This window comes from Magallana gigas, chromosome 8, assembly GCF_963853765.1.
Source record: "Magallana gigas chromosome 8, xbMagGiga1.1, whole genome shotgun sequence".
Classification (NCBI taxonomy): Eukaryota; Metazoa; Mollusca; class Bivalvia; order Ostreida; family Ostreidae; genus Magallana; species Magallana gigas.
In genome coordinates this window covers 4,942,497-4,956,256 of record NC_088860.1, presented here as the reverse complement: position 1 = coordinate 4,956,256, position 13,760 = coordinate 4,942,497, and the positions used below count along the sequence as shown (strand labels likewise).

The 13,760-nt window shown below is 37.3% G+C and overlaps 1 protein-coding gene across 1 annotated transcript; it reads left to right on the top strand.

Annotated features, from left to right (window-relative positions):
* Nucleotides 1–1,569: 1,569 nt before the first annotated feature.
* LOC136270641 (protein mono-ADP-ribosyltransferase PARP4-like) lies at nt 1,570–13,703 on the top strand. The gene is made up of 4 exons (XM_066068943.1): nt 1,570–1,716; nt 12,550–12,726; nt 12,835–13,223; nt 13,445–13,703. Exons 1-4 carry the CDS (start codon nt 1,570–1,572, stop codon nt 13,701–13,703), a joined length of 972 nt encoding a protein of 323 aa, XP_065925015.1.
* Nucleotides 13,704–13,760: the final 57 nt, after the last annotated feature.

The window sequence follows — 13,760 nt, the reverse complement described above, 5'->3', positions numbered from 1 at the left end:
TTTGTGGATGGCTGTGTGTTTTTTGCTACTAAATTGGTTAGGAACTATTGTTTTAAAAGTTGTAAAGAGGAATTTACCCAGAAGTTTGTTTTAAACTTGCTACCCGTATCTAAAGTTGCGTAATTTTGGTAAGAATATATAGTAAAAATTAATAGTGTTGTGCAACCTGAAGAATGACTCTCTGCTTGTCGGAGATTTACGGAGACAGCCGATGGTTGAACGAGACTTTATTGAACTCTGGCGTATGAATACATACGATTGCAAAAAATATCTAAATTGTTCGTACTATTTAACACCTGACTATTTTCAAGGTATTTATAAATAAGTTTCTTAAAAACCAATGCTTCAAGATACATTACATCGAATTTTTAATATGGTGGTAAATGGTAAGCTGAAAAATCTGCGGGGTTTCTTTTTTTTTCAGCATAAGCAATATGCTAGAGTTTTGATTGCTCTATTGTAGCACATGAAGTGTATTGATATTATTTTAGTGTTCATTGCATAAGAAAATTAAATTCAGATGCTTTGTATTTTTTTTAATTATCAATAGAGCAAGTTTTTGCGACGACAGTCAACGGATACGTATTAGTAACATCACATTATGTAAGTAAAATATACACGCGATTTGGAAGATTCTAAATGGACTGTTAAGTATGAGAAGATTCGTTTGAAACGAATCATTTATTAATTCTATAAATGTACATGAAAATAACACAAAAAATCAGTTTTAACTTCTATGAAATGCTGCAGAGATGCATTGATAATGATATGTCCATTGATAGGTGTTTTAATATCAAAATATGATCGTATTCCGGCGTGACCATACACATAACATACATGTACATGTAAGCCTAACCCTTGTCTTCTGTCTATCAAAAAATGATAAGCATAAAGTATATATCATCAACAAGCATTCTGAGAGTATTGCATAGGCAGTACACGCCCCTACCCGTTACCCCATTGTATTGAAAATGCCAAAATTTTGAGACCCGTTTATGAAATATCCCATCACAAATATGTAAATTTTAGGAAGTTTCTTCTCGTATAGTATGAAATTATGAAAAGTAATCAAACAATGTCTAAATCCATTTAAAAAAGGATACATATTTGAAGCAAAGCATACACAAACGCAGTAACGAACCCGATTTTAATTTAAAAAATACGTTTAAAATTGTTTGGAAATGTAAATAAAAAAAAAAATCCCCTGCGAACTGGACAACCTCCCCCCTGCCATCCATCCCCTCACCCCCAAGTATCTAGACCCCCGGGACTTTGTAGCACGACTTTGTAGCACGACCTCTGGTCAGGGAATGATTTCGATAAACAATACGTCACAACATGGAGGTGTCCCATACCGCCTTAAAAGCGTATGATTCCTCTCTATGAGAGGATACTGTTCAATTAAAAAAAAAAATTAAATGAAAAGATAAGTAAACAAGAGGCCCATGGGCCACATCGCTCGCCTGAGGAACAATAGGTATGATAAAGTCAGCTTAATGGAGTCATAATATAAACAATCTGGACAATGTACAATAATACATGTAGATCCTGTATAAATAAAATCCATTGATGACCCCACACCTACGCAACTCAACAGGTACCATCTTTAACGCAAGCAGGGATAATGCAATCAGGGATGACCGCACACTTGCGCCAACAGCTCAACCTAACGCAAGCAGGGAGTGCCGCACACTTGCGCTAGAAAGGCCAGAACAGGTAGGTATGACCGCACACTTTTATTATTGCGATACCGGGCAGGATTGACCGCACACTCTGTATCATTAGATAGAGCAGGGATGTCCACACACTCAATCTATCAGTACCTGTTCAAGTTTAACCCCAGACAGTCACTCGTAGGTATCCAATAGACACTGTCCCTATATATGTGCCGGCCTAGAATAATTCATAGTATCTAAAAATTGGAAATCAAAAATAAACAAACTAATCCGGCCTAACCCAAAACTACTTATGCAGAACAACTTATATACATTGAATATTTATTATTGTATAAAAATAATCATCACAATAATTGGTTAACAGTGGATGCATTAATTAAAATAATCAAGAATCAATAAATCAAGGGCAATAACTCAATACAGTAATACAAAAAGATTCTAATGAAAAAATAGCTGCCTACTTCAATTTTATAGTCATATCACATGTTGAGTATTGCATTTCTCAAAAAGATCCTTTACAATTGTTTATATATCATGGGATATTTAGCTACATCAAACTCTGAACCTTCTTGTGAGGCTAAAGAATTGTCCTGGAGCCAAAGTCTAAACAATTACAAAGAATCAACTTGCTGATTAGTTTCTGAGAAGAAGATTTTTAAAGATTTACTCTATATATTCCTATGTAAAACTTTAACACCCCCCCCCCCCCAATGTGGCCTCACCCTACCCCCAGGGATCATGATTTTCACAACTTTGAATCTACACTTCCTGAGGATACTTCCACACAAGTTTCAGCTTTTCTGGCTGATTAGTTTCTGAGAAGAAGATTTTCAAATATTTACTCTATATATTCCTATGTAAAACTTCGACCCCCAATTGTGCCCCACCCTACCCCCAGGGATCATGATTTTCACAACTTTGAATCTACACTACCTGAGGATGCTTCCACACAAGTTTCAGCTTTCCTGGCTGATTAGTTTCTGAGAAGAAGATTTTTAAAGATTTACTCTATATAGTTCTATGTAAAATTTTAACACCCCCCCCCCCCCCCATGTGGCCAAACCCTACCCCCAGGGATCATGATTTTCACAACTTTGAATCTACACTACCTGAGGATACTTCCACACAAGTTTCAGCTTTCCTGGTTGATTAGTTTCTGAGAAGAAGATTTTTAAAGATTTACTCTATATTTTCCTATGTAAAACATCGACCCCCCATTGTGGCCCCACCCTATCCCCAGGGGTCATGATTTTTACAACTTTGAATCTACACTACCTGAGGATGCTTCCACACAAGGTTCAGCTTTCCTGGCTGATTAGTTTCTGAGAAGAAGATTTTTAAGATTTACTCTATATATTCCTATGTAAAACCTCGACCCCCCATTGTGGCCCAACCCAACCCCCAGGGGTCATGATTTTCACAACCTTGAATCTACACTACCTGAGGATGCTTCCACACAAGTTTCAGCTTTCCTGGCTGATTAGTTTCTGAGAAGAAGATTTTTAAAGATTTACTCTACATATTTCTATGTAAAATTTTAACACCCCCCCCCCATGTGGCCCAACCCAACCCCCAGGGATCATGATTTTCACAACTTTGAATCTACACTACCTGAGGATGCTTCCACACAAGTTTCAGCTTTCCTGGTTGATTAGTTTCTGAGAAGAAGATTTTTAAAGATTTACTCTATATTTTCCTATGTAAAACTTCGACCCCCCATTGTGGCCCCACCCTATCCCCAGGGGTCATGATTTTTACAACTTTGAATCTACACTACCTGAGGATGCTTCCACACAAGTTTCAGCTTTCCTGGCTGATTAGTTTCTGAGAAGAAGATTTTTAAAGATTTACTCTATATATTTCTATGTAAAATTTTAACACCCCCCCCCATGTGGCCCAACCCTACCCCCAGGGATCATGATTTTCACAACTTTGAATCTACACTACCTGAGGATGCTTCCACACAAGGTTCAGCTTTCCTGGCTGATTAGTTTCTGAGAAGAAGATTTTTAAGATTTACTCTATATATTCCTATGTAAAACCTCGACCCCCCATTGTGGCCCCACCCTATCCCCAGGGGTCATGATTTTCACAACTTTGAATCTACACTACCTGAGAATGCTTCCACACAAGGTTCAGCTTTCCTTGCTGATTAGTTTCTGAGAAGAAGATTTTTAAAGATTTACTCTATATTTTCCTATGTAAAACTTCGACCCCCCATTGTGGCCCAACCCTATCCCCAGGGGTCATGATTTTTACAACTTTGAATCTACACTACCTGAGGATGCTTCCACACAAGGTTCAGCTTTCCTGGCTGATTAGTTTCTGAGAAGAAGATTTTTAAGATTTACTCTATATATTCCTATGTAAAACCTCGACCCCCCATTGTGGCCCAACCCAACCCCCAGGGGTCATGATTTTCACAACTTTAAATCTACACTACCTGAGAATGCTTTCACACAAGTTTCAGCTTTCCTGGCTGTTTAGTTTCAGAGAAGAAGATTTTTAAAGATTTACTCTATATATTCCTATGTAAAATTTCGACCCCCCATTGTGGCCCCACTCTACCCCTGGGGGTCATGAATTTCACAACTTTGAATCTACACTAGCTGAGGATGCTTCCACACACGTTTCAGCTTTCCTGGCTGTTTAGTTTCTGAGAAGAAGATTTTTAAAGATTTACTCTATATATTCCTATGTAAAACTTCGACCCCCTATTGTGGCCCCACCCAACCCCCGGGGGTCATGAATTTCACAACTTTGAATCTACACTACCTGAGGATGCTTTCACACAAGTTTCAGATTTCCTGGCTTTCTGGTTCTTGAGAAGAAGATTTTTGAAAATGTCTCGAATTTTTCATTAATTTCTAATTATCTCCCTTTGAAAACGGGTTTGGCCCTTAATTTTCACAACTTTGAATCAGCTTTGCCTAAGGATGATTTGTGCCAAGTTTGGTTGAAATTGGCCGAGTAGTTCTTGAGAAGATGTTGAAAATGTGAAAAGTTTCCGGACAGACAGACAGACGGACAGACGGACGACAGACAAAATGTGATCAGAATAGCTCACTTGAGCTTTCAGCTCAGGTGAGCTAAAAATTGAAAGATGATTAAACTTCATTTCTTACTGATAATACAAGGTAAGTAGGCCTATATCTAATGACAATTCAATATTGATAATGTTAGTTTGTCAAATAATGGTATTTGGCCAGTCTGATTAAAGCCAGCCACTACTAATTCACTTCACGTCAGACTGGTATTTGATAGAAAAATTGATTTTTAATTTCTGATAATCCCGCTCTTTAAAGCTAGTACAGTCGGGAACAAATTCATGTTTAAATTAGGTTCCTTGTACATCTATGCGAATATCAATATTACAGATTTTATCATTTAGGAATTGAAATATTATAGAGAAATTTATATCACCTTTTTATAATCTCACTGACAGGTATTATTTGGATTAGTTTTCTTAGGGATATCTCTCTGTTTGCCCGGGAAGGAGGGTAGCAGACCTATTTCCGGTAAATTCATTATGTGGGTCATTATCACAAAATACAGACTTTTGGAAAATGTTAAACATGAGAAAATTATTGCTGAAAAAATTACTTTGATTGCAAAAACACATTTAACAAACAATGAAGTATAACATCTAAAAATTTGCAAACATTGGAATCTACCATTTGGTTGATAAATATCAACAAACTTCATTTAAAGTTATCAGAATTAGATAACAGAAAATATTTGACACATTTACATAGTGACCAACATAACATTTGAGACAAAGTCTTGATGTTACTTAACAAATTTTTGATTTGAGTATTAAAAAGAACACAACTGGATTTTTCTTTTAATGGAACATATAAAAAGACGTTACTATAAATGCACTGGTGTTTTCAAATATACATGTATTATTGCAGTTAATTTTATTTGGAGAAAAATGTACATGTTACACCATTGATTATTATGTTTTACCACTGACATAAAAGTTACACCACTGACCTAGCGATAATAAATAAGAGATAAGCGTGTTAAATTTTGTAAAATAAACTAATTTCTATTATTGATTGCATTTAAAACATGATAAATTTGATCTTAATTAAAAGTTTTCGTGCCTCATTCTTTCATAATCTGAAGATAGACACACTGTTACACCACTTATAATCAATGTTACACCACTGATGAAAAAATGGCATGTAGATGTTTTTTTTTTTTTACATGAATTCACTCATTCTTTGATGTTATATTTTTAGCCGGGCTCTGCTGAAAGCAGAGGCAGGCCAATCGCCAATGATACTATAAATAGCACAAATAAACAAAAAACCAAACAGCGTCAAGGTAAAGCTTCCGCTATACCAAATAGTTACCAAAAGATCTACGTTTTGTCAAAAGTGTTGGCATTTTGTTTCTTTTTTTAAATTTCAAATGAATTGTCTCTTTTTTTTTTAGTTTTCTTATCAATAACGTGTTTTTAAAACATTACTATGCATTTTGGACACATACAATGCGCATGAATTTCCATGAACTACTTTGCTGCACGATGAAGAAACGGGGATTGAATATATAATGCTTGTTGCAAAATTGACGGCAGCAACTGTTGAACTTTTTAACTTCTACTAGACAGACTTATTTTTTGTTTATAGCCGCTTAAAAAATTTGGTCGCTTTCTGATGCTTTGCCGACATTAAAAGCATGAGAGAGAGAGAGAGAGAGAGAGAGAGAGAGAGAGAGAGAGAGAAAGAGAGAGAGAGAGAGAAAGAAAGAGAGAACTGTTTCTTATCTTAATAACGGTAAATCAGGTAACGAGTTTTTTTTAAAATGATTTGAGTTAACATGCTTTGTACGTCAAGAAAAAAAATCTTAAGGAGGCCGATTTGGGTTTTTTTGCGGAAAAACTACAATAGCATAACTCTTTATTTTTTAACCATATGTAATTTAAACCAACTCTGGTTTATTTGCGAAGGTTCATGAAAATCGACCGTCTGGTTCTTTTTAGGGACCATCTCAAAATAGAGGTACATTTACTATAGGAATATATAGGGAACTGTCATTTTCCGAACATCAAAGCAGTTTAAAAATAGGAAATATAATTTTCTTCCGTATCAGCTTGTTTGAATAATCAGCTTGCGTAAGCTTTTGTGATCACCTGTTATCCACCAATAGTCTTTATCTCTGTCTAATTTTTCAAAATTAAAAAAGAAAAGATATAGGTAGATTTCGTAAATTAAATTACACTGAAAATAAGTTGTTCCACTAGCCTTACATCTTGGCAACAGAAAAAAGACGTACCTTAGAAAACAACTGAATTTTTATAACGGATGATTAAAATAGGCGCAAATCTAGATATGTTTTAAATTGAAGGGGAGAATGGTTGATAATATGACGTATTTTTACATTGTCAAACAATACCTTTAAAGGAATGATATCAACCTGATTAAATAAAAAGAACTCGCACATAAACTGATACCAGTTAATTTACAGGGGAAGAGAAAATTTTTCATCCCGGTCTCTATCGCCATGAGAGATTTATCATTCACCATGGGTCTGAAATAGGCGCATCTATACCATCGGGCGGGGGGTCCGATATATAATTATGTTTGCTTAAAGGGGGGTCGATGAATTGAACCAGTTTGAATTTACCCACTCATTAGATCCGCCATTGCATGCATCATCCCATTTGGATCTTTCTAAAAACAAATGTTTTCTTATTGCAACAGGCTTAAGAAGAATACATGTATATTTAAAACAAATACAATGCTTGATTAAAAACCATATAAGGGTGCTGCTAAAACGCGGAACGGAAAACCAGATTGTGATTAAATAATCTATTCAAATAACTTTTTAATTATTTTCCTTTTGTAATTATAATATTGTTAAAAAAGAATAGTGCATGACAGTTGGTTGAAGCGTTTGGTTGTGTTTTTCATGACTTAAAGACTTGCTTGGGAATTAAACTTAGTTTTAAAAAAATCAAACATGATGTACTCTCATCCACATTGAATTTTTAGTGATCCATACTATTTTAAAAAATTATGAATAGCATTAATAATATTGATATAAAAAACGTGAACGACGAACAACAGTTACGAGGTTTTGCTGCAACATGTTTTGCTAGTGTAACCTTTTCGTCTCATTATTTGAAGGATCATTTAATCGAAAACAAAGTTTTATTGGATCACTAACGCTCTAGATGTCCTACAAAGTCTCCTTCCTTATAGAGAGCTGGATATGTTGTTTAGTTTGATAAACTGGGACTTATGGTCAAAGCCTGTAATATTAATTTTGAGAAAATCATAGATTTTCTTAATAAATAAACTTTAATATGGATATCAGTTTTAACACTATTAAAAATTACATAAAGTTTATATCCTTTTTACCCTGTTTAACACATGTATCAAGTAAATAACATTACATAACATTTTCTATATTCCATTCCGAGTTCTGCCTAATTCGTTGCCTCCTCCCCCGCCCCTCACAAAACATGAATACTACGTGTATCGCCTATAATTTCTTAAATTTCTATGTAGTTATGAGCGAGGTCAAAAGTCTATGTTGTCAGTTTTCAACGTGTGGAGGCTCGTAGATCTACAGGTCTGGAATGGTTTTCTAATGTAGAAAAAGGACCTTACTTGTCGTGTTAGAATATTGACTCTGGGTCAGTTTTCTAATGTAGAAAAAGGACCTTACTTGTTGTGTTAGAATATTGACTCTGGGTCAGTTTTCTCCGCAGAAATTTGACCACGGGGTCAATATTCTACGGGGTCACTTTTCGTCGTTACGCCGGAAGCAATTTGTACTCAATAACCATCAAGCCCTGAGATTCCGTTTGACATTGATTTTAATAAATGGAGCGAATCCTTAATTTACTGTTTCAAAGAAGTGTGCAAATCTTACAAAGGATCTTACTGTTCATTAATATATGAAGAATGAAAATATTTTTATAGAACACATTAAGACTATGGGAATATAAGAAGGACAGTGCATTAGAGGTGTATTTAAATGCATGCATAAGCTTTAGATTCGTATGTTGGGTGGGGGTTGATTAAATTAAGAGCCATAACATGAAATTTTTTTTTAATTTAAAACAAAGAGTAAAATAAACATTCACAACGTAAAATCAATCTTTGCACACCGCATTCTTTCTCTAAAATACTTCTAGTATTTACAGTAGAGTAGTCCTACACATGAAAAGTGGGTTTTTTTTGGGGGGGGGGGGGCGGGGGGGGGGGCTTAAACGTAGCACGTGTTGATGTACCCAATTCCAAGCAAAAGCAGGCGTCAGCACCAGCAGCTGCCCCTGTCCCGGCGCTCGGCTTCAGCAATGAACAGCTTCGTCGTTTGTCCGAGGCGGTGGTCTCGAGCATTGAATCAAGAATTACCGCCCCTTGACGGTTAACTTCCCCGCAACCTAAAAGGAACCCTTTTAAGCCCAAGCCAGGTGTTTCATTCTCTGATATGGTGAATGTAGAACACGTCACAACATGTAACAGACATGCTGGTCATTGTTGACCGGTTAGGCTATGTTTTTAACAACTTTGACAATTATTATTGCTAATGATCAGTATGCCCCCCTTTGGCTTGGTGTAATTCCCAACTTTTAACTTATCCATTATCCACAGCAATCAAGTGTTAATCTTTTTTATAGACCCGTGATTTAGCTGTTATGTACTGTAACGCTTCATTGGATGAGGCTCTGGCAATGCTGGCCACTAAAGGACATGAGACATCTTGTCTTGTTTAGGCATCAAAGAGTTCTTTTAGTTAATTACCTATTCACATTTCATATTTCAATTTGCTTGGGTATAAGGCCCAGGGCAATAATTAAAGAATAGGGTTTGAAAGGAAATATTCAAGTAGCCTACATGTAAAACTCGATTATTATAGCGAAGTCCTAGGGATCAATGGATCTACTTCGTTACATCCGTAATTCGTTATATCCGGGTAACGAATTCATAATACAGTAAAACTCGTTTAGTACGAACACGAATAAAGCGAATTTTCGGATAATGCGAAGTTTTTTTTTGAGTTCCCGGTAAAATTCGTTGGAAATCTTTGTAAAATTTTCGTTTATATCGAATTCGGATATAACGAATTTACGGATATTGCGAACTGATTTTGAGTCCCGTAGATGTGAATATTTACGAAATTTAACACTTTTATAACGAATTTGTTGGCAGTTAAAAAAAGTTTGCACCACCGTTTAACAAAATAGCTTGAATGAATTTATTTTTACATGAATTCTTCAATTTACAATCCGATTTTTAAAGATATCAAAATAATGTTTTTATTCATTCTAAGCGTCAAATTATAGCGAAGTTCTAGGGACCAATGAATTTACTTCGTTACATCCGTAACGAATTCGTAATAATTACATAAATTCACTATATACATGTTTTCTTAAACCAGACTTCATTTTTGCTAATTGAGGCTTTCATTTTTGCTAATTGAGGCTTACGATGAAAATACATTATTTTGATACCTTTAAAAATAGAATTGTAAATTAAAGAATTAATGGGAAAATAAATTCATTGAAACTAATATGTTAAATGTTAGTGCGAACTTTATAAACTGTAAAGAAATTCGTCATAAAATTGTTAAATTTCGTTATTATTCACCTCTACAGGACTCAAAATCATTATATCCGTAAATTCGTTATATCCGAATTCGTTATAAACGTAAAATTTTGCAAAGATTTCTTAAGAATTTTACCGGGAACTCAAAAATAAAACTTCGCTTTATCCGAGATTTCGCTATATCCATGTATGTACAAAACGAGTTGTTTATGTAATAATGTGTACATTATTTAGATAATTTTCGCTTGCTGGTACACAAGAACGTACATTGTTAGTGACTGATTTAACCATAAATTTGTACAGATTAAAGGGGCATGGTCACGATTTTGGTCAAATTTTATTTTTCTGTTTTTAATATTTGCAATGCTTTAGGAATGCATTTCTAATGATTAAATGAAATTTGGATGCCAGTCGTTGAGTTTTAAGCAAGATACAGGGCTCACAATTCTTCGTCATGTAAACAAGGCTCGTGCCATGTATTTGTTTACATAGGTTCAATATACCAGTAAAAAATCTTTTTGAAGGTGGTTTGTCTATCTTATTATTCATTTAAAGCATAAATAAACAGTTCCAAACGATTAACACATTTATTTTAGGTATAAAACTGGAGTTTTCCCTTCAACATTCGAAATGTAAACAAACGCTTTGTTTACAATGCGGAGAATTGTAAGCTCTGTAACTCGCTTATAACTCAACAAATGACACTCAAATTTTGGTTGCCTATTAAAAATGCCTTACTAATTAAAAGCATTGTAAACATTAAAATCGAAAAATTAATTTTTGACCAAAATCGTGACCATGCCCCTTTAAGGGGTCCCATTAGTCAAGGAAAGAACTGTCGGTCGTACAACTATTTCATTTTATTGGGGCCTTGAGATTGATACACAAAATACGAATGTCAAGATTCCAGGAAAAGCTCACCTCTTTAAGGTATCAGTTGCAGATCATTGCAATCCAAACAATGGTGTCTTTAAACCAGTTGCAAGAGTTAACAGGTCTCCTCTAAGTTAATTTTTGTTTCAGCCAATTAGGGATATTCCTGCTATTGGAGCATTTATAAAGAGATTATATGATGCATCCCGTGGCTTGAAAATAACCCCAGGCTTTTTTTTTTTTTTTTATATATTTTCTAGGACATGATAGCAATGGCTTTTGTAGTATGGGATAGGAAGCTTCGAAAAAAATTGTAATTCTTTATACAGACAATCAAGTAGTAGCCAATAGCCATTACTTTGAACACCAAAACATCTAAATCCAACTGGACATGCACCTGCTTAGACCTCTAATTTTGGCAGAGTTTGATATATAACATAAAGTTAAGGGGGTGCATTTTCCAGGTGTACATGGTGTTAAGGCTTTTTCTCTCTTGACAGCAATGGAGGATATTCCACAGTTCTTTTACGGATTCTGATTTAGGGGCATCACACATCCCACAATCATGTCGACAAGGACTCTACAACATAATCTAAGAATACTAGGAAATCAACACAACAGCCCGGCGTGCATTTCACTGATTCAGCACACTTCATTCATTAAACCTTACTTGACTCCCACCTCCAAACTATATAGTACAATTTGTGGCATACTCATCGTCCTCATGATCAGTTAGGTCCTACATCGCAGGAATACTTGATCATTCTAGTAACCACAATATTCACGACACCATTCGGTCATTCATGTTTAAGAAAGCTATGATGGGCCCGAATTGTTTGGATCAGCACATAGACAATTGCAGGGCTATTACTATTACTACTGATATTATGAAGAGCTTAGTTTAAGTCTCACTATCAGTCTGTTGCTCAATTTATGAAGCAACCTTGTTTAAGGCCACTTCTACGACAGCATTCTATGATTACTTTAGGATTTGGAAATTGTTTGGTTCAAATTTAATCACTGGCGTTTGTCATGCTTTTCAGTTGCAGGGTATTACATTCAGTGCTAATAGTAAGTCATCAGCAATTTACCTAAGCATTCGAGTCAGAGAAGGTAAGGTGTCGTAGGAAATATGGAGTCTGCCGATAAGCATATTTTTCCAGTGTGATCTCTTCCCAAATTTTTTGACTCTTGATCTCAAAATTTTTATGGTTATTTATTTTGTCAAGTCAAATAGTGCACCAGTAACGCGTTACCAAGGCTAGGACACATACCACAGTCTTTTCACTAGTCAGGCCAGGACACATACCACCACACCACTCATTACCCAGGCCAGGAAACATACCACCTCCCCCTCACTAGTCAGGCCAGGACACATACCACCACCCCACTCACTAGTCAGGCCAGTACACATACCTCCACCCTCTCTCTAGTCAGGCCAGGACACATACCACCACACCACTCACTACTCAGGCCAGGAAACATACCACCACCCCCTCACTAGTCAGGCCAGGACACATACCACCACCCCACTAACTACCCAGGCCAGGACACATACCACCACCCCACTCACTACCCAGGCCAGGACACATACCAACACCTCCTCACTAGTCAGGCCAGGACACATACCATCACCCAACTCACTACCCGGGCCAGGACACATACCTCCACCCCCTCACTAGTCAGGCCAGGACACATACTACCACCCCACTCGCTAGTCAGGCCAGGAAACATACCTCCACCCCCTAACTAGTCAGGCCAGGAGACATACCACCACCCCACTAACTACCCAGGCCAGGACACATACCACAACCCCACTCACTACCCAGGCCAGGTCACATACCTCCACCTCCTCACTAGTCAGGCCAGGACACATACCACCACCCCACTCACTACCCAGGCCAAGACACATACCACCACCCCACTCATTAGTCAGGCCAGGACACATATCACCACCACCTCACTACCCAGACCAGGACACATACCACCACCCCCTTACTAGTCAGGCCAGGACACATACCACCACCTCACTCATTAGTCAGGCCAGGACACATATCACCACCACCTCACTACCCAGGCCAGGACACATACCACCACCCCCTCACTAGTCAGGCCAGGACACATACCACCACCCCACTCATTAGTCAGGCCAGGACACATACATATCACCACCACCTCACTACCCAGGCCAGGACACATACCACCACCCCACTCACTAGTCAGGCTAGGACACTAACCACCACTCCACTCACTATTCAGGCCCGGACACATACCACCACCCCCCACTCACTACCCAGGCTAGGACACATACCACCATCTTTTCACTAGTCAGGCCAGGACACATACCACCACACCACTCATTACCCAGGCCAGGAAACATACCACCTCCCCCTCACTAGTCAGGCCAGGACACATACCACCACCCCACTCATTAGTCAGGCCAGGACACATATCACCACCACCTCACTACCCAGGCCAGGACACATACCACCACCCCCTCACTAGTCAGGCTAGGACACTAACCACCACTCCACTTACTACTCAGGCCAGGACACATACCACCACCCCCACTCACTACCCAGGCTAGGACACATACCATCTTTTCACTAGTCAGGCCAGGACACATACCACCACACCACTCATT